Here is a 26,723-nt window from a genome sequence, read left to right as displayed (position 1 = left end):
AAAAAAAAAAAAAAGAAAGAAGTTAAACTCTTTATTCATAAATGTCAAGTTCCTGCATGTGAAAATTCTAAAGAATCTACTAAAAACCTATCAGAAGTAACGATCAAAAGTAATAAATGAGCTGGGCATGGTGGCTCATGCCTGTAATCCCAGCACTTTCGAAGGCGGAAGTGAGAGAACTGTCTGAGTCCAGGTGTTCCAGACCAGCCTGGGAACTTGGCGAGATCTCGTCATTACAATAAATCAAAAAAAATTAGCCGGGCATGGTTGTGCCCACCTGCAGTTCCAGTTACTTGGAAGGCTGAGGAAAAAGGACCACCTGAGTCCAGCGGGTCGAGGCTGCAGTGGCCATGAGCATGCCAAAGCACTCCAGTTTGTGCAACAGAGTGAGACTCTGACCCAAAGGGAAAAAAAAGTAATAAATGAGTTTCAAGAATTTATAGGACCCAGATCAATATACAAATACAAGTTAATTTCTATGTAATAGCAACAAATACTTTAAGGATACATTAGGAACCAGGCTCAGTGGCTCAGCCGTAATCCTGCGCTTTGGGAGGCTGAGGTGAGTGGACTGCCTGAGCCTGCGGGTTCGAGACCCGCCTGGGCAACTTGGTGAGACCTCATCTCTACAATAAATCAAAAAAAATTAGCCAGGCATGGTAGCGCGCGCCTGTAGTTCCAGCTACTTGGAAGGCTGAGCCGGAAGGATCGCCGGAGCCCAGCAGGTCGAGGCTACGGTGGCCAGGAGCATGCCACTGCACTCCAGTCTGGGCGACAGAGACTACAACTCAAAAAACAAAACAAAACAAAAAAAGAATACATTAGGAAAACAATTCTATTCACAATAGCATCAAAAAATAAAATAATAGATTTTTAACAAAAGAAGTACAAAAATTGTACTTTGAAAACTACAAAGCACAGCTAAGAGAAATTAAAGATGATCTAAATAAATGGGAAGATATTCCATATTTCTAGATCAGAAGACTCAAAGTTTTTAAGAGAGCATGTCTTCTTAGTTTGATCTGTGTATTCAATCCCAATCAAAATCTCAGCTAGCCTGTTTGTAGTAACTGATGAGCTAATTCTAAATGTTTATGGAAATACAAAGGATCTTGAATAGCCAAAATCATTTTGGAAAAAAACAAAGTTGGAGGATTATCACTACCTGATGTCAAGACTTATTACAAAACTACAATAATCAAGATAGTGTATTACTAGCACAGAGACACAGACATACAGATCAATGGAACAGAGTTGAGCCAGAAATAAATATTTACATTTACAGTCCACAATGATAACAAGGCTAATGGGGGGTGGCTTTTCATCAAATGGTGCTGGATAACCATCTACAAAAAATAGACCTAGATCTTTTCCTCAGACTAAACACAAAAATCAATTTCAAATATGATCCCAAAAGTAAGCACTTACTCTGCAAAACCTCTAGAAGAAAACAGCTGTGACCTGAGGTTAGGCAAATAGTTCTTAAATAAAACATAGGACTCATATACATAAAAGAAAAAAAGGATAAACTGGATTTCATCAAAATTTAAAACCTCTGCTTTCCTAAAAAAAAAAAAAAGCCATCAAGAAATGCAAAGGCAAGCACACTAGAGAAGATATTTGCAAATTACATGCTGGATTAAAGATATGTATCTAGATATTATTAATGATATTTACAACTCAATCATAAGGTAACAACCCAATAGGCAAAAGAGTTGAATAAAGTTTCACCAAAGATGCTCTATGAATAGTGCATACATACATGTGAAAAGATGCTCAAACAGCAACAGCTACCAGAAAAATGCAAATTAAAACCACAATGAGACAAACTATACACCCATAGAATGGCCATATCAAAAGGACACACAACACCAAGTATGGTGAGGATATGGACAAACTGGAACCTGTGAAATGGGATAGCCACTTTGGAAAACAGTTTGGCATTTTCTTAAAAAGTTAAACATAAACTTACCATATGACCCAGCAATTCCAATCCTAGGTATCTACCCAAGAGAAATGAAAACATATGTCCACACAAAGACATGTTCCAGAACGTTCACAGCAACATTATTCATAATAGCAAAACATGGAAACACAAGTGTCCACCAGTTAGTGAGTGGATCAACAAAATGTAGTATAGCCACACAATATGAAATATGACTCGGGAATAACAAGGAACAAGTATTGACACATAACACGGACGAACCTCAAAAACATGCTAGATTAAAAGAAGCCTGGTGCAAAAGGCTACATGGTGTTATGACTCCATTTGTAGGAAAGTCCACAAATGGCAAATTTCTAGAGACAGAAAACAGATCAGTGCTTTCCTCGGGCTGGGGAGGCAGGAGCAGCTGTGAAAGGCAGGAGGGAGTTTTCTGGGGTGATGGGACACTCTGAAGCTTGTGTGGTGATGACTGCACAACTCTGAATAATCACTAAAAATAACTGAATTGTACACTTTTCATGATATATAAATTATACCTCAATAATAAAGCTGCTAAAAAAACTACAACAAAATGCAATAGGCCTAAGAATCATGAGACTGTCAGAAAGAAATGGAACAGGGGGCTCTCGAGACTGCAGTGGCCATTAAAAACAGAACAGGTCCACTTTTTACAGCATGCCAAGTCTATGGGAAAGGGATGGATGGATGCTATGCCAATCAGTGGACAGTGCTGGGAGGGGGGATATTAGTACTCGCCTCATGCACTACATCAAGTCGACCCCAGATAACCTGAAGAAGAAAGTGCAAAACCTGAGGAGGAAGGGGTGGGAGAAGGATAAGGCAAAGGAAAGCCAGAAGCAGTCGCTGAGCTGGTGTCGGGCTAGGGGCAGATATATGAACATAAACAGTCAGTCAAAAATGCACCTACTCAGACAGACCACTCACGGAGGGACGCTGAGCACTGAAATACCAGTAGTGCCACTGCGGAAATGAACTTTAAACTGTGTCACTTCAATGATTTAAGTTTCAATGATTAGTAGGGCTAGGAGCTGCCCTACTAATAAAGCACAAACTGCAGCCAGCCTGAGGCCTCGGTTCCACCACCCTGCACAATGTTCAGCCAGGACAGGAGAGGGTTCTAGCATACAGGGTGACAAATGCGCAGGGGGTAGGGACACCACTGTTGAGCATGAAGGACCGTGACAGCCAGGAAATGGACTCTTACCTCTTCCTCTTCTTCGGAGCCACTTTCTTCACTGTCAGATCGTGGAGCTACTTCATATCTGCAAAAAAGATCCATACTTCCATATACATGTGCCCAGAACCAGCAGGACTTACTTCCTGAGCAACCTAGCCTGGTACCCAGACGCAAGCAAAGTCACCCCTGGTGCTAACTCCCTGAACAAGGCCAGTCACCAACCCTCCGGCTGTGTCTGGGACATGAGGCCAACTCACCCTGGGTTCATCTCGAGCCAGGCCTCCAGCTGTCCTGCCTTGGGGGCATCCGTGCCCGTGAGGATCTTCCCACTCTCCACATGGATCACTTTCACAGGGAGGTCACTCATCTGGCTGGTCTCGTCCAGAGGCTGAAAAAGAGTCACCCCCATAACTTCAGGCTCCGAGGTATCCATGCCTCAGGTACCCAGGAAAGAAGAGGGCTACCCAGGTCAACTGTGGAAGTGCCTACCCAATGCTATGCCCAGAATATGGCATGAAGACATGACCAGTGGTGGGGACAACAGATTAACTGTATAGTTAATAATTTAATCAAGCTGGGCACAGTGACTTATGCCACTAATCCCTGCACTTTGAGAGGAGGGAGGCTCACTTGAGCCCAGGAGTTCAAGACCAGCCTGTAGAGACCTCATCTCTACAAAGAATCAAAGAGTTAGCTGGGCATGGTGGCACGTCCCTAGAGTCCCACTATACTAGGGAGACTGAGGCAGGATTGCCTGAGCCCAGGCAGTCAAGGCTGCCGTGAGCCATGACTGTCATGATCATGCCACCGTACTCCAGCCTGGGTGACACAGTGAAACCCTGACTCAAAAAAATTTTTTTTAATTTTAGTCAAAATATACAACATATTGAACATGGTTACATGACCACTGTTCCTCTGAGGTAGCTGACGTAATCATTTTAGTTTTCAAATGGGCAGTATACTCGCACAGTTGAAGATTAAGGAGTTTGAGAGGGCTCCCACTCCGCCCTGCTACCAGCCTAACTGTGCCTTTCCTCACAGTCGTCCACTAGCATCAGTCTCTTACACACCCTTCCAGATCAAGTTATGCATGAAAAAGGACTCAGACACTTCCATCTCCACCCTCTTTTTACACAAACAGTCATACTATTCATATTCTGCTGGTTCCAGACTTCATCAAGGGTCCTCAATCTTTCTTGTGAAATAGTTAAAAGGAATATTTGAAAAATATTCCAGTGGTGCATGACTATAATCCCAGCACTTTGGGAGGCCAAGGCGAGAGGACTACCTGAGCTCAGGGGTTCGAGACCAGCCTGGGCAACCTGGCAAAACCTCATCTCTATAAATCAAAAAATTAGCCGGGCATGGTGGCGTATGCCTGTAGCTCCAGCTACTTGGAAGGCTGAGGTGGAGGGATCACCTGAGCCCAGCAGGTCAGGCTGCGGTGACCGTTAGCATGCCCCTGCACTCCAGCATGGACAACAGAGTGAGGTTTCAACTCAAAAAAAACGAAAAGAAAAGAAAAATAACTTCCTTCCAGGCATGATGGCTCAAGCCTGTAATCCCAGCACTTTGGGAGGTGAGCCCATGGGTTTGAGAACAGCCTGGGCAACTTGGTGAGATCTCATTGCTATAATAAACAAACAAATAAATAAATAAATAATTAGACAAGTATGGTAGTGCAAGCCTGTAGTTCCAGCTACTTGGAAGGCTGAGACGGAAGGATTGCCGAAGCCCAGCAGGTTGACATGGAGATAGATAGCTGTGAGCACTCCATCCTGGGCAAAAAAGTGAGGCTCCAACTCAAAAAAAAAGAAAAGAAAAAAGACGTGGTATTCCTTGTGTTGAGATACCAATTCGAGATCAACATTTCCCTCTCATTGGCTCTTTGCTATTTCCTGGAGAAAACCTCCAGGTGAGGCTGAAGTCCGTGGTTTCAACCCTGGGTTCCTCCTTCCAGGAACTTACCCCTATCTCCAAAAAAGTGGCACTGTCAGCACCGCCCACATGGTAGAAAGATACCAGTCTTCACAGATGTTAAAAGCTCATCCTCAGAAGTGCCATCATGGAGGGGAAAGCAGACCCTTACCCCAACACATGGTCTCTGCAGACTGCCTCAACCAGAGACCTTTAATCCCGTGTCATCCCTGGGATCAGGGGGAAGTGGTTAAAGATGCTAATGGCTGAAAGTCATTACCCAAAGCAATGATTGAACTGTTCTGGGGTATGAGTCAGAGTCTCACTGTCACCCAGGCTGGAATGCAGCGGCACACTCATAGCCACTGCAGCCTCAACCTGCTGGGCTCAGGCGATTCTTCCATCTCAGTTTTCAAAGTAACGGGAACCATAGGCATGCCACCACACCCAGCTAATTTTTTGATTTGTTGTAGAGATGAGTTCTCACCAAGTTGCCCAGGCTGGTCTCAAACCTCTGGACTCAGGCAATCCTCTTGCCTCTGCCTCCCAAATTGCTGGGATTACAGGCATGAGCCACCACACCCAGATGGGCATCATTACATTTGTTTCTAATTTTCATACTTTAGAGAAAGGATCTTACTCCACTTCCCAGGCTAGACTACAGCAGCTGTTCACAGGCATGACCACAGCTTACTACAGTCTCCACTCCTGGGCTCAAGTGATCCTCCTGCCTCAACCTTCTGAGTAACTGCAACTACAGGCTGCACCACTGTGAACAGCTCCTATTTATTAAAGCTTCCCAGGTGCCTGGAACACACAGCCACAGCTAAGAACCAGGAAAATCCACAGTCGCACCAACCAATGCTGCCCATCACTGCCCATCACTACATAGGAGGGGCAGCCACAGTGAGACTTAAAAGGATTCCCTGGCTGGGCTCGGTGGCTCAGCCTGTAATCCTGCGCTTTGGGAGGCCAAGGTGAGTGGATTGCCTGAGCCCGCGGGTTCAAGACCTGTCTGGGCAACTTGGTAAGGCCTCAATAAATCAATAAATCAAAAAATTAGCCGGGTGTGGTAGCGCGCGCCTATAGTTCCAGCTACTTGGAAAGCTGAGGCGGAAGGATCGCCAGAGCCCAGCAGGTCTAGGTTGTGGTGGCCGAGAGCAGCCACTGCACACCAGTCTGGGCGACAGGGTGAGACTCCAACTCAAAAAAAAAAAAAGGATTCCCTGAAGTACCCTTTCCCACCACATGAATTTTTCCTTGAATCCTCTAAATGGCCTTAGGAAGAAGGCCTTGGTATTGTAATAAAATATCAGTCCACATTCTTCTAAAAAAAAAAAAAAAATTCAATATCCCATTTTGAAAATCACTTGAAATAAAGTATGTATTTGAGTTAATCATCACAGTCATTCATTCTGGGAATCCAGCCTATTAAAAATGGTGTGGGGGCTGGGCTATGTGGCTCAGTCTGTAATGTGGCTCAGTCTGTAATTCCAACACTCTGGGAAGTCAAGGTAAGTGGATTGCCTGAGCCTGTGTGTTCAAGACTAGCCTGAGCAAATTGGCAAGACCTTGTCACTACAATAAATAAATAAATAAAAATTAGCCGGGCATAGTAGTAGCACACGCCTGTGGTTGTGACTACTTGTAAGGCTAAGGCGGAAGGACCACAGGAGCCCAGCAGGTTGATGCTGGGGTGGCCATGAGAGTGCTACTACACTCCAGCCTGGGCTATGGAGTGAGATTCCAACTCAGAAAAACAAACAAACAAACAAACAAAAACGGTGTGGGTCAGGTACAGTGGCTCACACTTGTAATCTCAGCACTTTGGGAGGCCAAAGTAGGAGGATCCCTTGAGCCCAGGAGTTTCAGATCAACTTGGGCAACAGTGAGACCCCCATCTCTATAAAAATTAAAAAATTAGGCAGACATTGTGGTATGTGCCTGTAGTAACAGCTACTTGGGAGGCTGAGGCAGGAGGATCCTTTGAGTCCAGGAGGTGGAGGCTGCAGTGGGCTATGAAGATGCTACTAGACAATAGAGCAAGAATCTGGCTCTTAAACACACACATAAAAAAACAAAAAGCAGCATGCACCTGCTATGGACTGAATACTGTCTCCACAAAATGTATATGTTGAAATCCTAATTCCCAAGAAGATGGTATCTGGGGTTGGGGCATTTGGACAGTAATTAAGATTAGAAGCCGGGCTCGGTGGCTCAGACTATAATCCTGGCACTTTGGGAGGCGGAGGTGAGTGAACTGCCTAACCCCACAGGTTCAAAATCAGCCTGGGCAGCTTGGCGAGACCTTGTCTGAACAATAAAATTTTAAAAATTAGCCGGGCATGGTAGCACACGCCTGTAGTTCCGGCTACTTGGAAGGCTGAGGCAAAAGGATCACCAGAGTCCCATAGGTCAACACTGGGGTGACAGTGAGTGTGCCCTGCGCTCCAGTACGGGCGACAGAGTGAGACTCCAACTCAAGAAAAGAAAGATTATAGGAGGTCACAAGGGTGGGGCCCTCGTGATGAGATTAGTACCCAGGTAGGAAGAGACACCAGAGACAGAGACCTCATTTGCTCACACGCAAGCTCTCCTCCCCCGCATGCCCCCATGCCCCCATGTGAGCACAGCAGCCACCCACAAGCCAGGAAGAGGACCCTCACTGGAACCAACACTGCTGGCACCTTGACCTTGGACTCCCAGTCTCCAGAACTGTGGGAAACATTCATATTCTCTAAGCCACGCAGTCTATGGTATTTGTTACATGGACCACGCTGACTAAGGCAGCATCACAGCATAATGCACCAGGATGCTCACTACAATAGAACATTTAGCAGAATAAAAGGGCACCCCCACATGTCCACCAAAGGGAGAGGAGCTGAACAATGTGGCAATCAGGGTTGCTCCACACAGGACCTCTGTGACAGCCACAAACTGGAAGTACCTGAACAGCTGTCAATCAGATCAATCAACTCAACACAAAAAAACAAAAGAGGACGACATGACCTGGTGTGGAGAGTTTACCAAGACACACGTTCAATGGAAAAGTCCAGTGTGGCTAGACTGACACCAATGGATCCAATATCTAGAAGATGTAAGCATGAAGGTTTCCAGAAGGATACAACACACTCGACTAATAAGAATCCAAGAGTCTACTCCAGCGGCTGCCACACTTCAGTCACAGGCCAAAGCAGGACAGAAGAGAAAATTTTTCCTCCCGCAGAAAGCCAACTATACAAGTGTGAAAGGAACACTGATCTAAAAGTCACCACTGTGTAACCAATACGACAAAACTAGAACAGTCAAAAAGAGTCTGTGGATGCCAAACCAAGTAGCTGGAATTCTGGGGGTTACAATATAGTCACAGCTTCAAGCATCTCTGCATGAGGAACTTACTGATTACAAAAGGAAAAACAATCACTTAACAGCAGAGATTCCTTGGCAGACACAAAAGGATCAAGGTCAACATCCCGAGTGACATCACACCCATACCACGCACTCCCGTTGTGTGGGGCTGAGAAGGACACAGGGTCACATCAGGATCTTCCTGCGAAAACACATCACCTGACTCTAATCACAAGAAAACATCAGACCACCCCAAACTGAAGGCCACGGAATGAAATACCTAGCCTATGTTCTTCAGAAAGGTCAAGGCCATAAAGGGCAAAGAAAAAATAGACAGCTGTTTAAAAATAAAAGCTGACTAAAGGAACCTCTACTAAATGCCACCTGGGGTTTTTTGTTGCAGTGATGGACACTGGAGGGGAAGCTGGCACAAACTTAATATAGTGGCCTGCAGAGTAGACCACAGCAACATGTCAATGTCCACATCCTCCTCTGATCCCTGTGGCACAGCATGGACAAGCATGACCAGGGAACACACGGAAACACACACAGGCAAAGGGTCGCATATCCACATCTGACTCTAACAGAGTTTAAGGAAAATCCACACATGCAAGTGGAGAGGCTGGTGAAGGCACACAGGAGGTCTCCGGACTATTCCTGCAGCCTGAATGACGATGAAGTGAACACTAAAATACAATGTGGCAAATCCAAAGGAAAGGTCTGGAAGGAAACACTGTGGGAGCGGGACAGTGTGGGGAGGGTCACACTGGGATTCTCAGCATCACCACACGTGGTGTTTGCAATCTAAGAGGAAAAGAAGTTGCAAAGGCTGAAACAAACTCAAGCTGGGCTAGGTCAGTACCACCCCTGGAAGCCCACCTCCTCACCTCGCCATCTGGCCCGATGGCAGGCGTCTGTCCCTCCGTGTTTTCTGCCTTCTGAAAGTAAAGACAGGCATAGTCAGGTCCTGACTCGCAGGCCGAGGTCATGCAGGCAGATGGCCTCTCCCACCTTGCTGAGCCATGGGCCCTGCCAGGCCCCAGCGCACCTTCTTTTTCTTTTTCTTCTTTTTCTCCTTGGCGACCTGGGCGGCCTTGTGCTGCCGCACCAGCTCAGTGAGGTTGGCCACATACTCATCTGTCTGCTGCAGGAGGTAGGCCAGGCGCTTGTCCTTCTTCTGGTCGATGAGTTTACGGTACCCTTCCTCATCCTCAGCCTACGAGAGTGGGAATGTAACAGTCTGTGAGCACCCAAAGCAGGTCCGGCCAGGGGTAGAGCTCAGCATTGGGTGGTTCACACGACTGGAGGCACGCTGCAGGTGTGCCGTGGCCCCCCACACAATGGCTGATGCCCCTCCAGCAACTATTCCCTCAGCACCTCCCGAACACTAGGTCCCATGGGCACCTGGAAGGCAGACACAGTCCTTCAGGAGCCACTTCAGAGGCCATGACCATGTGCTGGTCTCTCTGTCCACAAAACACACCCCGAATCCAAACCCTTCTTCCACCCTGGCCTGGGCCACATCACTCCCACAAACCCTAAAGCAGTCCCTTCCCGCCTTTCTAGAATAAATCAGACCACCCCACAGCTGAAACCTCCCAGGACTCCCCATCATATTTAGAACTAAACCCAGAGTCCTGCCCACACCCGCACAGCCCCACATAATCGGCATGCAAGCTCTCGGTCCCACCTCCTGCCCACCGCAGTGTTCCAGAGACCCAGGCCACTCACTGAGCCCACACTGGCCCTCCTCCCCTTGAGCTCTGTGAGCACTGGCCCTGGACCTCCCCATCAGGACTCATGCCTGCCCTTCAGGCCTATTCCCAGGCCTTCCCACACCACCCTGTCCCTTCCCTGGCTTCATTCCTCACTGCACACATCACCATCCAAAACCACCTAGTTTGATTTATTTGAATATCTGTCCCTCAAGGGCACATGTAGCCCCCAAGAGGGCAGGGACTGTGTCGGGCCCCTTGTGTCCCCATCACACGGCAGCACCTGATCCAAAGCGGGCTGTCATGAATACATGATTAGAGACCTTGGGGGCCGGGGAAGTGTGGATCGCACCACACGTGGCCCTCATGAGAACTGGAGGGGGACACTGTGTCCATTTTCCAGAGAAAACAGAGCAGCCAGCTACGCAGCCTGAAGACTAAGCCCAGGACTCCCTGACTTGTGAACCGGTGCCTACATTTTCCCTCTGTCCCGCCTCAGTGCAGCCCTGGGCAACGGACCTCCATAGCCTACAGCCCCTGGTACACACAGAAGGAACCTCAATCAAAAACACAGAATCTCACCATGAGCCTCCGCATTCTCTCCTTCTCAATTCGTTCATTCTCCTTCTTCTGTTCCCGCTCTGTGTTGGCATGGTATGTGGCCACTGCCTTGGTGAGTTTCTGGATTTTGCCTGTCACCGATCTGTGATATTCTTTGAAATCCTTAGCATGCTGAAGAATGCTATTGAGGTATTCCTGTGAGACACATGCAAAAGAAAACAGATGACGTGATAGAAGTGCCTCTAATGTCTCCCGCAGTGAGACAAAACGTTAAAGGCAACTTATTTAAAAATGAGAGGCCAGGTACAGTGGCTCAGTACCTCCCTTTGGGAGGTGATGGCAGGAGAATTGTTTGAGCCTAGGAGTTAGCAACCAGCCTAGGCAACATAGTGAGATCTCGTCTCTACAAAAAAGATTTCAAATTTAGGCTGGTGTGGTGGCGCATGCCTGCAGTCCCAACTATTTGGGAGGTTGAGGCAAGACTGCCTGAGCCCAGGGGGTCGAAGCTGTGGTGAGCTGTGTTCATGCCACTGTACTCCAGCCTGAGTAACAGAGCAACACCCCGACTCAAAAATAAATAAATAAATAACGACGGGGTGCAGTGTCTCCTGTTCAGTAACTGGAGAGGCTGAGGCAGTAAGATCCCTTGAGGCCAGGAGTTTGAGATCAGCCTAGACAACATACCGACACCCCATCTGTACAAAAAATTTAAAAAATTAGTTGGGCATGGTGGCATGTGCCAGTAGTCCCAGCTACTCAGGAGGCTGGAGTGAGAGGATCAGTTGAGGCCAAGAGTTTGAGGCTGTGGTGAGCTATGATCACATAGTATTCCAGCGTGGATTTTTTTTTAATCTCTTAAAAAAATAAATAAGCAACCAATAAAATATCAACAAAATAAAGAGACACTGTTGGCCTACAAGGCTTGGCTTCCTCTCTGTAATAACACTTAGCACTGGTGACTGCGGGGTGAAAAAGGCCCTCGCACACAACAGGTGAGCACACAGGGCAGTCGATCTTGCTGGGGACAGGCTGGCACTAGACAGGAAACACTTCAAAAGCACCCCCCAGTAACTTCAACTGCTAGGAATTTATTTTAAGAAAACATCAAGAATTGGCCCAAAAAATCTAAAGTCAAGAATTCCTGTCCCAACATAATTTTCAACTTTGAAAATATGCCACATGTCCCCAAAAAGAAAAAATGATGACATGAATTAGTGGGTCCTGGACATACTGACAGAATACAGTGAAGACATTAAAAATCATATTTCCAGCCGGGCTCGGTGGCTCAGCCTGTAATCCCACGCCCTTGGGAGGCTGAGGTGAGTGAATTGCCTAAGCCCGCGGGTTCGAGACCCGCCTGGGCAGGCGAGACCTCATCTCTACAATAAATCAAAAAATTAGCCGGGCGTGGTAGTGCGCACCTGTAGTTCCAGCTACTCGGAAGGCTGAGGCGGAAGGATCGCCAGAGCCCAGCACGTCGAGGCTGCAGTGGCTGGGGGCGTGCCACCGCCCTCCAGCCGGGCAACAGAGTAAGACTCCAACACATACACACACACAAAAAATCATATTTCCACAATACTGAAAAACAAATGGATGCATGAAAGTTTTAGAAAAACAAGACCATCTGGCTTTTTATTAATGTATGTATGCAAGAAAAAAGGCAGGAACGATCTATATCAAAATGCTCAACGCCAAGTGCTGATTTTTCTGTTACTTTACACTACATCAGCAATAGAAAAATCATATAAATGACCAAAACACAAACAGAATCATCCCCAAATCCGACTTGATTTTAGCCTCAGCGATTTCACTCTCCTTGACTTACCTTGTAAGAATCTAAGTCAGATCAGTCCATCCTCTGCTAACCCTCTATGGCTCCCAATTCATTCAGAGCAAAAGCCCAAATCCTCCCTGCAGCCCACGAAGCCCTGCACACTGGAGTCCATTGCCTCCCTGCCCTTCTCCTCCGGCTGTCCCTGTCACTCCCTCCACTCCAGCTCCCAGGTACTTACTTTCCACAGAAGCCACAAGCTGAGAAACACCACTGAGGCACAGCAGGCACATCCCCAACCCGGGGCCTTCATACTAACTCCTCCCCACAGCAGGAGAGTCCTTTGCCCACACCTCCTCCCTCAGCCCTCACCCTGCAGAGAACTCCCCGTGGCTACAGGAGTCCTTCCTCACTCTCCATCCCAGTCTGACATTTCCTCCCGCCCCGTCTCCTGCCCCGACGTCCTACGTGGACCCGATCACAGACCTCTGCCCGACATCTGGTTTTGTCCACTGCTATGATGAACAAAAGAGACAAGTGGCACATTCAGAAACAATACAAACAGCCCTATGGTGACACATGAGCCCAGACAGGCCAGGCAGGCAGGCTGCAGGGATGTTGGGCATAAGGACGTTGGGGCACAGGGACATCGGGGTGCAGGGCGCACCTGGTGCTTCTGCCGGCGCTTGCGCTCCTGCTCAATCTTCTGCTGCTTCTCCAGCTTCTCGGTGATACGTGCCTCACGCAGGGACTGTCGCTTGCTGCGCTTGTAGGCTTTGGCATTAAGAGCAGTCTCGAGGGCCGTATCCCTCCGCATGCACACCACCACCTCCTGGCGCAGCTGCAGGAAGGGACAGGACAAGCTGGTGCCATGAGCAGCTTTGTAGTGTCCACAATGAAAACACGCACAGTGACACTGTGCATGCCATGAGAGTGCTGCTGTGTTGGGCAGGGGTCTTTGTAAGTACCCCAGCACTGGATCCATGCATGTGGAGGGGACGTCCAGTGGGTGCTCACAGGCAGGGTGAGCACAGGGAGGAAGGTGGCTACTCTGGACACCCAGTCAGCGGAACCCCTCGGGTCCTAGCCTCCCTCCACCCACATGAGCTTCCTTAGGGTCACTCAGAAGTGCAGCACCCTCAAAAATGGCCCACATGAGTCTCCTGCTTCCAGGTGGCACTGCCATCTCAGGGAAGGAAGACCACACTTATGCATCACGTGAATGGCCCATTACTCCAGCACTGCGCAGGACGGAGAAGGACGGGCCTGGGAGCAAACGCCTGTGGTGGGCAGGCTACCTGTCACCATTCAGGTCCTTGTAACACCAGCCCAGTAAGCAGTTCCTGAGTCTGGGCACCAGCGCTGGCAGGAAGGCCCCTTGAAGAGCATAGCAGGGCAGGGAACCCACCTGCCTCTGGAAGTTCAGCAGCCTGAGGGCCTTGAGCTCAATGGTCGCTTTGGTTCGCAAATCCCCAGCCAGGGACCCAGGGAGGTTTTCAAGTTCCTGAATTCGGTGTGCGATGCGGGCCTGCAGCCTAGGGGCAGGGGTGGGAAGAACCCAGGGTGAGAGGGCATCGTGTGTGCAGCCCATCAGCAGTATCAGAGCTGGGTCTGCAGAAGCAACCACCCCTGGGGAGGCAGACACTGTTCACAAGGTGGCAGGTGCCTCAGAAGCCTAGGCCAGCCACTGCAGAGAATAGGAGGCAGCCTTGGAAGAGCCCTTAGGACTGGGCCCTGGGGACCCAGCCACCAAGATACCTGATGAGCCGTGGATGGCTCGTGATGCTTTGGTGACATGAGCTGACCTCTGACATCAGGTGGGGCAGGGTCTCCAGCCCAGACCTGACACAGGGGAGCCGTGGGGCTGTGGGCATCAACTTAGCCCACATGTCTCAGTGCCCTCTTCTGGATTGGTGGTGTTTTTTTTTGAGTTGGATTCTCACTCTGTCGCCCAAGCTGGAGGGCACTGGCATGCTCCCAGCCACTGCAGCCTCGACCTGCTGGGCTCAGGAAATCCTTCTGCCTCAGCCTTCCAAGTAGTTGGAACTACAGGCATGCGCCACCATGCCCGGCTAATTTTTTTATTTATTGTAGAGATGAGGTCTTGCCAAGTTACTCAGGCTGGTCTTGAACCTGTGGGTTCAGGCAAGCCTCTCACCTCAGCCTCCCAAAGTGCTAGGATTATAGGCGTGAGCCACCGCACCTGGTCCAAGTGTCCTCTTCTGGAAACCAAGGAGACCCTCAGAGTGACCAGACAGGCTTGGTCTGAAGGTTAAATAGGATAATCCCCTGATTCAGTCTTTCTGCACAGACTTATTGAGTGCCTACTGTATGCCAGGAACCATGACTCAGCACTATACAAGACCAACACTGCGGTTGTTATTTTCATGCTATTTGTCTTAACCTCATCAGAAAGACAGGTTATGAAGGAGAATTAAAAAATGGAATACCTACTGCAATTCCAGAAAGCAGCAAGTGCTCTAAGGAGGAGGCTGGCTGGGGGAGAGAGGAAGGGCCCCTGAGGAGACAACCCCCGCAGAAGGCTTGAATGACCAGAAGGAGCCATGCATACTAGGCAAAAGGTCCTGGGGCAAGAACAAGCCTAACTTGCTAAACAGACAGGAAGAAGAGCAGGGAAAGGGGGTGGGTGAGGACAGGGTGTTGGGCAGGGGCTAGCAGAGAGAAAAACATTTCCTGGAAGATAATGGGAAGCAGAGGGCAGGTCTTAATTCAGGGAACAGATCTCATGTGCACTGATGGTAAAAAGAGACTCAAACTGACATGTGGGAAACAGATTGCACAGGCAAGGGTGGGAGCAGGGAGGCAAGGAAGGCAGTGTAGACCAGGTGGTGGTGACGGCAGAGGTAGGCAAAGGGCACCATTTCCTGGACTGCAGAAGGAAGCTGAGAAGCTTGCCCAAAGGAAAACAGGGGACAAGAGAGGATGAGTGGCCTTAGGGCAGGAGCCACAAGAGGGAGTCGGGAAGAGCAGGTGGCCTCACCTGTATTCCCGCTCTTGCAGGATCTCCACCGGGTCAAGGCCCCGGGGCTTCTGGATGGGGGTGATGCGGCTCTGCTTCTGGTGCAGGGGAACCATGGGGGCGGGCTGGGCTGGCTGCCCTGGGGACTGTGTCTGCGGCGGCATCACAGGCGAGGCAGCAGGCGGGACGGCGGGGGGCGCGGGTGAGGGGCGGCCTGTCGGCTGCGGGGGGATCAGCTTCTGAGGGGTGCTTGTGGGGGCAGCAGCATTCGCCATGGGTCCTGAGGGAGAGCAAGGGGCAGCCTGCTGAGCCCCAGGGCCCATCTAGGTGGAAATGAAAGGCCCACGGAGTCTCGTAACACCTGTGGACAGTCAGACCCCATCCCACCCTCTGAAGCTACCAGGCTGTGGCCCACCCAGGACATTCCCTCTCTTGCCTCAGGCTCGAGCTCCCGAAGACCCTAGCCTCAACCGTGGCCCGCACCCTGCACTGAGCCCAGTCACTCCTCTTAGCCCTGGCCCTCATCTTCCACCTGTGGTTCTCACACAGTGTCTTCCTGGCCCCCTGCCCCACAGTGCCAGCAGAACGCAGCTGGAGTGACAGGCCCTTCAGTGCCCAGCGCTGAGCCTTAGGCTCCAGGAGGGCAAGTAATGAGTTCCTGTGGGCCACCGCCTTGACCCCAACAGATGGAGCCTAAGATACTTCTGAATGCCCACATTTATAGAGGGCCAAGAACAGGCAAAGGCCCTGGGTTGTCAGAGAAGATGGAAGAACCCACGCCTGCAGGAGCCAGCTAGGCACAGGGGACCCAGAAGACCATAGGAAACTGTGGGCTCTGGTTTGGGCTGGCTGTTCTAGGCTCTTCTCTGACCAGGATCTTGGAGAGGCCCACCCTACCCAAGCCCATGGGGAGTCAAGGCACAGCCACACCCTGAGAGAGGAGAGACTTACCTTCAGGCCAGGGTTTGGGAGGTCCTCCGGGGGGCTGGCCTGGCATCCCAGGGGGCACACCTGAGGGTCCTGGGGGAGGCATGTTGGGCCCTCCCATACCTACACATAGCAGAAACAAATGAGAATAAAGTGTGGGCCAGGTGTGGTGGTTCTACCTATAATTCCAGTGCTTCAGGAGGCCAAGGTAGAAGGATCACTTGAGGCCAGGAGTTCAAGACCAGTCTGGGCAACAAAGCGATACGCTGTCTCTACAAAAATGAAATAATAATAAAAAGAGAAAATAGGCAGGGTGAGGTGACTCATGCATATAATCCCAGCACTTTGAGAGGCTGAGGCAAGAGGACTGCTTGAGTCCAAGAGTTCAAGACCAGCCTGGGCAACACAGTGACACCTTGCCTTCACAAAAAAAAAATAAAAAATTACCTGGACATGGTGGCAAGTGCCTGTAGTCCCATCTACTCAAGAGAACGAGGCTGAAGGATCGCCTGAGCCCAGGAAGTCAAGACTGTGGTAAGCTGTGACTGTGCCACTGTACCCCAGCCTGGGCAACAGAGTGACACCTCAACTCAAAATAATAATAAAAGAGAATAAAACATGTGCTGTGTTTCTACCTGCACCCACCCCCATGAGCAGCCCTGGCTCCAGGACACACCTGTTACAAGCCCCGGGTATGGGCTTTAGGGAGAAGGCCAACTGGAGAAACAGCCTGTCACAATACCCACCCACCTGCCTGAGCACTGGAAGTGCCAGGCGGGCCCTGTGCAATCCCAAGGGGGAAGCGTGGTGATGGCACAGTCCAGGCCTGCCCACCCCGTGCCCCCATGGGGTCACTGAGGTCCCTCCCCACCCAAGGGCCTCCAGGAGTGGGCCTCACCATGGGGTCTGCTGTAATTGGGAGGTGCTGGGCCTGGGCCTGGGCCTGGGCCAGGGCCGGGGCCAGGGCCAGGCCCAGGTCCTGTTGCAGACACCGAGGGCGGAGGTAGCGTTGGCATCTGCTGCTGCATGCCAGGCATGGGCCGCTTTCCCTGCACGGCCATCTGCAGGTGGTCAGGCAGCGGCTGCCCCCGTGCCAGCATCTTGTAGGCCATGATCTGAGCTCGGAGCTGGTGCAGCTGGTTCTGGTTGAATGGGGTCGGGCCCCGGTTCTGCTGCCCCAGGGCCTGGGGGTCGGCACCATCCAGTGAGGCCCCTCCTGGCCCAGACGACATCTGGGGACCCGAGGACGGGCCACTGGCTGGAACCGGACTGGAGGCATGCTCAGAGCCACCCAGGGGTGAGGGGTAACCTGTGAGAAAGGTCAGCCGCTGGTCACCTCAGCACACAGCTGGGTGCGCAAGACAGAGACAGTCACCTTCTCCATCGCACCTACACCAGCTCCCCCAAGACATCACCCTCACAGGTCAAACAAGGTACCCGTAGGGCCCCACACGGCTGCCCTGGTTTGGCCAAATCTCAGTGAGGTGCCACTGATTCACATGAGAGCTGGCCATGAACTCAGGCTCCCGGGCCCACCCTCTTGCCTGCATGGAGGTGGGGGACACACACGACACATCCTCAGGCCAGGCCCGCTCCCCGTTCTTCACCTCCATGGAGCCCCTTAGCATCCCAACTCTGGTGACAGGAAGGACAGGCAAGTCACCTCCCGTCCCTTCTCACTTGGTTTCTGTACAGAAAATCCACCTCCAGGGCCTTGAAGGCACAGCCCCAGGCCCCAAGGACGTGGATGTCTAGTAGCTCCCTGCCCTGCAGAGCCTGCCGAGCTGTGCCTGTGGGACACCCAACACTGAACACAGTCTGCCCACCAGCATCCGCTCACCCGGGGCTGTCGCGAGGGCCATGGTGCCGGCCTCACCCCTCCAACAGTACTCCCCAAAGGGCCTCCCCCTGCTGAACTGTCCTGATGCACCTGTGGGAGCCTCAAGGACGGAAACGAACTCAAGACTCCACCATTCAATGAACACAAAGCAAGCAGGGCCACAGGACATACCTTGGGAGTGCTGATCCATGGGGCTGGGCGGGGGACCCATGCCGGTGTGGCCCCCTGACCGCATGCCCATCCCCTTCATCTGGCTGTAGCGTGGGTCATCTGACAGCCCCTTCTCATGTATGGACTCCATCGGCTGGGAAGGAGCAACAAGGGAGGTCAGCACATGGGGACAGGAAGGAGGCACAGCCTGAAGATAGTCAGTGGCCCTGAGAACAGCCATCAAACGCCGCCACGGCGGCCCCGGAGTCACTGACACGACAGAGAGGTTCGGCTCCAAGGTGTGGTCCTAACACTTCAGACGTCAAGACAGACACACAAAATAAATGTCACCCAGCAGAGGGTGACTGTGGTCTGGAAGCAAGGGGACCCCTGGACCAGGGTGGGAAAACGTGGCAGGAGAGGCTAAAATCCCACAAGGAAAAGACACGTGACAGCTCTTGGCCAGGGCAGCATCAGCCAGGACACAGGACTCCCTGCTCCCATCACAAGGACACTGACCACACTGGGTTGTGGCTGACACAGGTGTCCTGCTCTCTGGGAACTTGTAGTCTAGCCAAATCACTCAAAGTAGGACCACAGCTCGGTGTGTGCAGGAGGCAAAAGGGGCAAGGGGCCAAGTGGAAGCGAGAGCCGCTGCACGTAGAAAAGGGGGTAGGGCCCTCAGGATGGCACCCAGACCATGAGGTGCATTCTGCCCTCAGCTCTCCTGCCCTGGGCTGAGAGCTGACTTGACCTGTGACAGCCCAGCCTTCTGGCTCTGTCCAGGGGGAGACAGAAGGCCATACTGAAGAGAAACCAGTCTGTGGGTCAGCAATAGGATGGGCCACATACCAGGGTCCCAGGAGGGAGTGACAGGACAGACATTGTACCCAAGTTGGCAGAAGTCTGGGAGACAGAGGGCTACAGGGTGGGAGAGGCCTCAGAAGCAGCACACCTGGGGTGCAGGGAGAGCAGGAGGGAGGGGTGAGGTCCAGCTCCTTCATCTGTAAAATGGGCACAACCACCACCACATGCCATGGGTTCAGGGCTGGGGAGGTGCAGCAGACACAGGGACAGCCCTGGAGCAGGGAGCCTGAGTGGCCCACACTCAGTCCCCAACACTATTTCCTCCACCTGGGGCTTCCTGTGCTCCCTGGCATGCAATGCCAAGACAAAGGGAGGACTTTCCTCCTCCACCCCGGGGCACAAAGGGAAGGGAATCTGTGTTGTGAGGAACTCCTTCACCTGGCTGACCACACAGCCCTGCTGAGCTCAGGTAGGGAGACGGGCCCAGGGCCACATCCCATCAGGCAGAATGGCAGGAGCCACTGCCATGGCTCTACAAGTCACTCAGGTAGGCCACACAGCCAGGAGACAAGAGAAAGGAAGTCACCGTCTTAAGCCTTCCTTTAGAGACCAGGGCGCGCCTTTGTTAACAAAAGAAAACTTCAAAGTCCCCATGCAGAACAAGGGAGCCAGAAGCAGGGTGGGGTGCTGCCAGCTTGAAACAGGAGCCAGGTGTGCTGCCTCCCCTCCTGGCTCAGGACCAGACCATGGGCACCAGCACAGCCTGAAGGTCCTCTGTGGCATACCACTGGTCACAGTAGTGGGCCCAAGGGTGGGTGTCTGAGCCCAACAGGCCACCTCAGACCAGAGGACTTTCCTCTAGACCTCTGAGAGAGGCTGCCTGCAGCCTTAGGGCAGGGAACTCGGCAGAGGGGTGGGGGACTACCTACCTTGTGCATCTGGTGCATGTTGTCCTGAGGGTATCCTCCAGGCCCCTGGGTCGGGATGGGATGTCCTGCAGAGGGTGGCCCCGGGCTGGGCCCCATCATGCTGTGGGCAGAGCCTGGCGAGGGACCAGGGCTAGGGCCCAGCATGGCTCCAGGCGAGGGGCCTGGGCCCGGGGAAGGGCCCGGCCGAGGAGTTCCGCCCAGGGGTGGATCTGGAGTGGACATCTTCACAGGAGTTGTGGACAGTGATCTCCTGCTGGAAAGAAGTCCCAGTCAGTCTAGGGTTCGTGGCCAACAGCAGGGCAGGTGAAGAACAACAAGGGACAAGGGACAGCCACACAGTCATGTCCCACCGCCATCTGACAACGAGCCAGGTCTCTGACCGCTGCCACCCCCAACCTCTTCCCTCGATTCCTCTCAGAGGAAGTAACACATCTCAGGCACACACAGACTGGAGTCCCCCAGGAGGGTGGGACTCAAGAAGGGGCACATGCCTCTGCTTCTCCTGCATCTTTCTGGGCCAGCAAAGAGCACCTCGTAGGGGGTGCTAGCCTATCCTGCACATTGCTCAAATACCTGCCAGCCTTTCTGGTTCACAAAAAAAAGAGAGGGCAGGGCTGGGGCTCAAACAGCCTCTGACTGGAACCTCAAAAACTGAACAGAACTTAGCATTGTCAGGCACAGTGGTTCACACTGATAATCCCAGCACTTTGGGAGGCTGAAGCAGGCAGTAGCTTGAGTCCAGGAATTCAAGATCAGCCTAGGCAACACAGCGAGACCTTGTCTCTACAGAGAAAAAAAAAAAAATCAAAAAATTATCCAGGCATGGGGTACACACCTGAGCCCAGCAAGTCGAGGCTGTGGTAGGCATGAGGGTGCCAATGCACTCAAGCCTGGGAGACAGAGTAAAACTCCAACTCAAAAAGAAAAACAATTATTATGGCAAGTGATACTGGGTTTCCACTGAAGGTACTGAGAGACTAAGTTTCCTCTAAAATATATAAATCTAAGTTTAAAACATAGCATCATTTAAAGAAAAGTATTACACACATAATGACACTCCGATATCTCAAATACTTCGAGAGGGACATTCAAACATCTAAAGTTCAAACATTTTGCTGCCAAATAAAAACTGATACCCAGAACTATGACCCAGAGGCTCTACAAGATCCAAAAATCAGCCAAAACATCCATAGAGGTTGGTAAATTCTGCTTGTCATGATAGGGCTGTTAAGTATTAGAAATGTTTTCCATAATAAAGTTACAATTTCTGGCAACATGTAGTCTGCTGGGTAGCTACACAGCCTGCTGGGGTCTGAATGTTTGTGCCCCCAAATTCATGCTAGAAGCCCACTCCCTAAGATGACGGTCCTAGGAGGTGGGGCCTTTGGAAGGTAACTGAGCAGGGCCCTCATGAATGGGATGAATGCCCTTGTAAGACAAACTCCAGAGACCCTCACCCCTCCTCCACATGAGGACATAGCAAAGATACTGTCCACGGGGAAGCCACTCACATCAGACATGGAGTCTGCTGGTGCCTTAACCCTGGACTCCCCAGCCTCCAGAATCATAAGGAACACATTTCTTAAGGTAAGAAAGCAAGATTTATTGAGAGGATAGAAAAGTTCTCAAAGTTGGAGGGGACCTGAGGGGGTTGCCCCAGTATTTTGTGACAGCAGCCAAATGGGACCAGGACATGACCTTACATAAAATTCTCTTTATTTAATAACCTCTTTCCCAATAATAGAGTAATACATTCTCATTGCTATCTGGAAAGCATGAAAAGAACACAGAAACTTTAAAGCATTCATAATGCCACCACAGAGGCTAAATGCACAATGCCCCCGTAGAGGGCCAGAAGACACCCTGCCCTGTTCCCTCCCAGCAGGGCAGGGCAGATCTGCTTGCTTGACTGGGGTGGGACATCTGTGGGTGAGTGAGCTAGGAGGCTCGAGGGACTGTGGGCCCTGAGGAGGGCACAAGCCAGCCTGACCAGGCCCAGCGGTCCAGGGTGGGCCATCCAGGGTGGAGAGCTCCCTGGAGTTGCCAGGGGGACCCTTCTAGGCAGTTCCACCCCAACACACACACACACTCTCAGTGGAATTTCTCAGCACGCCAGGCAAGTTTTCCCCTGTATAATCTCACCTACGACCATTATGACCATTTGACTGTTCTTAGAACACAAGTTCCAAGAGCCCCACACCTCACCCAGGGCCTACGTTTTTAACAGTTCCTCTCCTGTTGGGTGTGTCACAAACCTGGTCTTTGTCTCTGTGGCCTTTTGGAATGAATCTCTTTGCCCCCAAACTTTACTGGGTATCTCTGGGTCTAAGGATAAATTCTGTAAGAAGCACAGAAACATTTTCAATTATCTTGATTACCAAAAAAAAAAGCCTTAACTTGAAAGATAGAGGTATTTCCTTAGAATAACAGATCAAAAGGCCAGTTTCATGGCTTAGAGGAGGAGAGGACCAGCTATCTCAGCAGGGCAGGAAAGACGGACCCTCCATGAACAGACCTGACCAAACACGCGGTGTCAAGAAAATAGGGCGGGCTTGGTGGCTCAGCCTATAACCCCAGCACTTTGGGAGGCCAAGGTGAGTGGATTGCCTGAGCCCGCAGTTTCAAGACCAGGCCAGGCAACTTGGTGAGACCTCGTCTCTACAATAAATAAAAAAATTAGCTGGGCACGGTAGCACACACCTGTAGTTCCAGCTACTTGGAAGGATGAGGCAGAAGGATCACCAGAGTCCAGTAGGTTGATGCTGGGGTGGCCATGAGTGTGCCACTACACTCCAGCCTAGGCAACAGAGCAAAACCCAACTCAAAAAAAAAGAAAAGAAAATGTCCCCCATCTCCAATGCCTCTGAAGCCCAGGGAGACTGGGGTCCAGACCCTGAGAGCACCTGACAAGGGGAGGGAGAATTCACATCTCAGGTCTCCAGCTACAAGCCCTTCCCACATGTCTAAAACCCCTAAGCTCAGAGAAGACAAAGTTTTCTTTCTCTTTGATAAATTTGAGATAAATTCATCTGGAAGCAAAACCTGACCCAACTTTGCCCTGTGTAACTACTTACACATTCTGCAACAGAAAGAGAAGCCTGAGATGCCGCCCAGCTTCCGCAGGCAACAACAGTTTGAGCCTCGTGTTCACACAACTGACATCCCAAGTCTGGAGTCTGAAATTTCTGGCCCAGGGATTTGTCAATCGGGAGGACTGATTAGTCGCTGCAGGTGGGAAGTTGAGCACAGGGGACACGGCAGGGCTGGGGCTGGGCAGAGGATGCCAGCTTCTCAATGCTCCCTCTAGGCCCTTCGTCCCAACAGTCCCTCTCTCAGGTCCTCAGAGCAAGGCAAGGAGATAGGAAAAGGGACTCTGGGACTGCCACATGCTTCAGAATCTTGCGTTACTAGGGGCCCACAGTGTCTTCCTCACCTGAAGTTTTTTGGGGGTTTTTTTGAGTTGTCTTCTTCGGTAGGCATCCAATGCTAAAATACAGTGGTACAATCATAGCTCACTGCAGCCTCAAACTCCTGTGCTCAGGCAACCCTCCTAAGTAGCTGGGACTACAGGAGCATATCACACCTGAATAATTTTTTAATTTTTTTTTCTAGAGAAGAGATCTTGCTATGTTGCCCATGTTGATCTCTAACTCCTGGACTCAAGCAATCCTATCTCCTCGGACTTCCAAAGTACTGGGATTACAGATTTGAGCCACTGCATCCAGCCTGAAGGTCTTTAAGTCAAGCACACTAGGGCAACCCCCTCCGGTCCCTCCTACTGTGGGAGCTTTTCTGTCCTTTCAACAAATCCTGCTTTCTATTAAAAAAAAAAAAAGAGGCCAGGCTCGGTGGCTCAGCCTGTAATCCCGCGCCTTTGGGAGGCTGAGGTGAGTGGATTGCCAGGTTTGAGACCCGCCCGGGCAACTTGGCAAGACCTCATCTGTACAATAAATCAAAATGAGCCGGGTGTGGTAGCGCGCGCCTGTAGTTCCAGCTACTCGGAAGGCGGAGGCGGAAGGATCACTGGAGCCCAGCAGGTCGAGGCTGCAGTGGCCGGGAGCGGCCACCGCACCCCAGTCTGGGTGACAGAGTGAAACTCCAACTCAAAAAAAAAAAAAGTCAAGCACACTAAAATTGACAGCAAGGTATTGCCCAGACTATCCAGGGCAAGTCATCTTTCCCTCTGAAGGTAGACAAGCCAAGGGACCCACACTAGGCACGGACTGAAATGACAGTTTTCCTGAACACACTCTGTACTTAGCAGGAGAGTTCCTTCCCTCTTCTTCCCATCAAATCATGATGATATCATGGCCTTGACTCACAGTGGCACCAATTTCATCAGTAACACACACAAGCCCCCTGAAGATGTTGCCTGCCTCAAAAGCAATTTTGCGCCTGGCACATCAACGTTAGCATTTGAGAAACACAAGGGTTTCATGAGAGGCTTACAAATGGCATCTGCCCCAAAGCTGCCACCTTGGAAGAGTTGGGCAGGCATGTGCAGGGCCAGTTACATGCAGAGTGACCCAAAAAATGCAGACTCTGTGCAAAACCATCCCGAGCAGCACTGCCAAACCCTGAAGCACCCAAATGGGTTGCCAGTGCCTGTCCCTGAGCAAGTGTGGCCACACTACGGCACCACAGGGACAACTGGGTGGCCCATGGGCCTCTGTAGCACTGAGAGCGGCCCATGGGTGTATTTACTCTCCTTGAGCTGTAAGTGCCCTGATCACCGAGTCATGAATGAACAGCTTCAAAAAGAAAGAGAATCACGCAGGATCCTTCTGCTCATCACTACATCCAGAAGGGTAATCAGTGCTATTGGGGGTGGCAGTCACCCTTATCTGCAAGTTCTCATTCTCACAGACACTGTACGGTAGATTGCAGTCAGCAGGAACCAAGCTGTTACTTCCCTCAGATGTCCATAAAGGAGGCTTGAGCCTAGCTTGGCACTAACACCAGTTTCCCAAGCAACTGTGGAATCTCCTTACCACCCAGCCCTGGACAGTGGGAGGCGTTCCAATTGCTCCTCATCAACACCAGCACTTATTGGTGTCAGTCTTCCTAATTGTTATAACTCTGGTGACATGTAATTGTATCTGACTGTGGCATTAACCTGCATTTCTCTGCGTCGAGCACCTTTCCAGCCATCTAGATATCCACCTGCATCAAGTATCTATGCTTCTGCTTGTGTCTTTTCTTTTCTTTTTTCTTTTTGAGTCAGAGTCTCACTCTGTTGCCCAGACTCGAGTGTGGCACAATCGTGGCTACTGCAGTCTCGACCTGCTGGAGTTAGGCAATCTTCCCCCCTCAGCCTTCCAAGTAGCTGGAACTACAGGTGCATACCACCACACCCAGCAAATTTTTTGATTTATTGGAGAGATGAGATCTCACCAAGTTGTCCAGGCTGGTCTCAAAGCCCTGGGCTCAGGTAATCCTCTTGCCTTGGCCTCTCATAGTGCTGGGATTACAGGCGTCAGCCACCACACCTGGCCTCATTTCCCACTGAGGATGTGTGGTTACAACTCCTTTCCCCAGTTTGCGACTGGCCTTTGCACTCTTAAAGCAGTCTTGTGACGAAAAAAAGAGATGTTCTTTTTTTTCCCTCCCCTACCTCCACTTCCCAAAGAGATGTTCTTAATGTTCATGACAGCCAAACAAGCTTGTTACTTGATAGTCAATGTTCAGGGGTCCTATTCAGAAATCTTTGTCTACCTCAAGGTTGTGAAGATACAGGAAGGGAGGGGATATTTTCAAATCCAGGGAGACTGTGGCCTGCCTCCACCTCCCACTGATTTACAACTGCTGAGCTCATCTGGGTCACAAAGAAATCCTAGGGAAAGAAGATAAAATCCACAGGAAAAGGCAAGCACCCACCACCTCACTAGTATAGACTATCAGTAATCCTACAGACAGGAGCACCCCGGGGCTCAGAAGCCACACAGTAGGTCAGGAGGAGCCGAGGACACAAGGCCACCATGGAGCTCGCTGCCAGAAGCCCCGATTCTGAGCAAGAACTTTGCAGCCACCTGCTTCACTGGATAACCCACTCTCCCATCTATTTCCACCTCTATAGGCTGCAGCAGACAGCAGTGCCCCTTTCAGGGGTCAAAGCAGCATGAAATGCACCCCAAAACGCAAGCACTCACAGGCAGAAGTACCTGCCAACTGCTGCCCAGCGGGTGGATCAAGTCGCCCGTTTCCCCCCCGTTTATCAAGCAGTGCTTAGTGCTCGGCAGGTTCGGTGCTAGGAGCACGGCACAGATGAGGCTCTTCGTTCTTCCTCCATGCCCCCAAAGGCTCCCTCCCTGTCCAGAGATGAGTCGCATGAACCCGGAACAAGTAGTCACTCTGGAGAGTTCTAAATTCAGACCCCGTGCCCGTTGCTCAGGACAGACCTGCCCCTTGGGAAGGAGAGGCTGCACTGGGCAGAAGCAGCCCACTGAGGGGCAGCACAGCTCTATGGGTAAACGATAACCTCTGTCCAGGGTGACACACCACCTGCAATCATGGGCCAAGGCTTGGGTTGCTGCAAATGCCCTTTGTTCTACTAGTCCCCACTGCCACCGGCGTGGTGTTCTAAGCCCTCATCACATTCCTCTCACCAGCTGACCCTGCTGAGGGTCAAGGGGAAC

The 26,723-nt window shown here is 51.1% G+C and overlaps 1 protein-coding gene across 6 annotated transcripts in view; it reads right to left on the bottom strand.

Moving 5' to 3' along the window:
* SMARCA4 (SWI/SNF related, matrix associated, actin dependent regulator of chromatin, subfamily a, member 4) overlaps nucleotides 1-20,341 on the bottom strand; it is a 78,111-nt gene extending 57,770 nt beyond the window's left edge. For 5 of the 6 annotated variants that reach the window (XM_021717975.1, XM_021717977.1, XM_021717978.1 and 2 more), the window contains exons 1-12: nucleotides 20,089-20,341; nucleotides 18,374-18,506; nucleotides 17,261-17,671; nucleotides 16,387-16,485; nucleotides 15,457-15,715; nucleotides 13,864-13,990; nucleotides 13,123-13,296; nucleotides 10,706-10,879; nucleotides 9,457-9,624; nucleotides 9,296-9,346; nucleotides 3,401-3,531; nucleotides 3,171-3,228 (exon numbers count right to left, since the gene is read on the bottom strand). In XM_021717975.1, the coding sequence (XP_021573650.1) occupies nucleotides 3,171-3,228; nucleotides 3,401-3,531; nucleotides 9,296-9,346; nucleotides 9,457-9,624; nucleotides 10,706-10,879; nucleotides 13,123-13,296; nucleotides 13,864-13,990; nucleotides 15,457-15,715; nucleotides 16,387-16,485; nucleotides 17,261-17,671; nucleotides 18,374-18,506; nucleotides 20,089-20,310 (2,007 nt within the window). In that variant the 5' untranslated portion in view covers nucleotides 20,311-20,341. The remainder of the gene's footprint in view (nucleotides 1-3,170; nucleotides 3,229-3,400; nucleotides 3,532-9,295; nucleotides 9,347-9,456; nucleotides 9,625-10,705; nucleotides 10,880-13,122; nucleotides 13,297-13,863; nucleotides 13,991-15,456; nucleotides 15,716-16,386; nucleotides 16,486-17,260; nucleotides 17,672-18,373; nucleotides 18,507-20,088) is intronic. The other variant, XM_008068879.2, reaches the window with a different exon arrangement.
* Nucleotides 20,342-26,723: the final 6,382 nt, after the last annotated feature.

The sequence above is a fragment of the Carlito syrichta genome, unplaced genomic scaffold, assembly GCF_000164805.1.
Source record: "Carlito syrichta isolate Samal-C Ts95f unplaced genomic scaffold, Tarsius_syrichta-2.0.1 Scaffold311628, whole genome shotgun sequence".
Classification (NCBI taxonomy): domain Eukaryota; kingdom Metazoa; phylum Chordata; class Mammalia; order Primates; family Tarsiidae; genus Carlito; species Carlito syrichta.
Note: the sequence above shows the minus strand (reverse complement) of the source record. Positions and strands in the feature narration are given on the sequence as shown.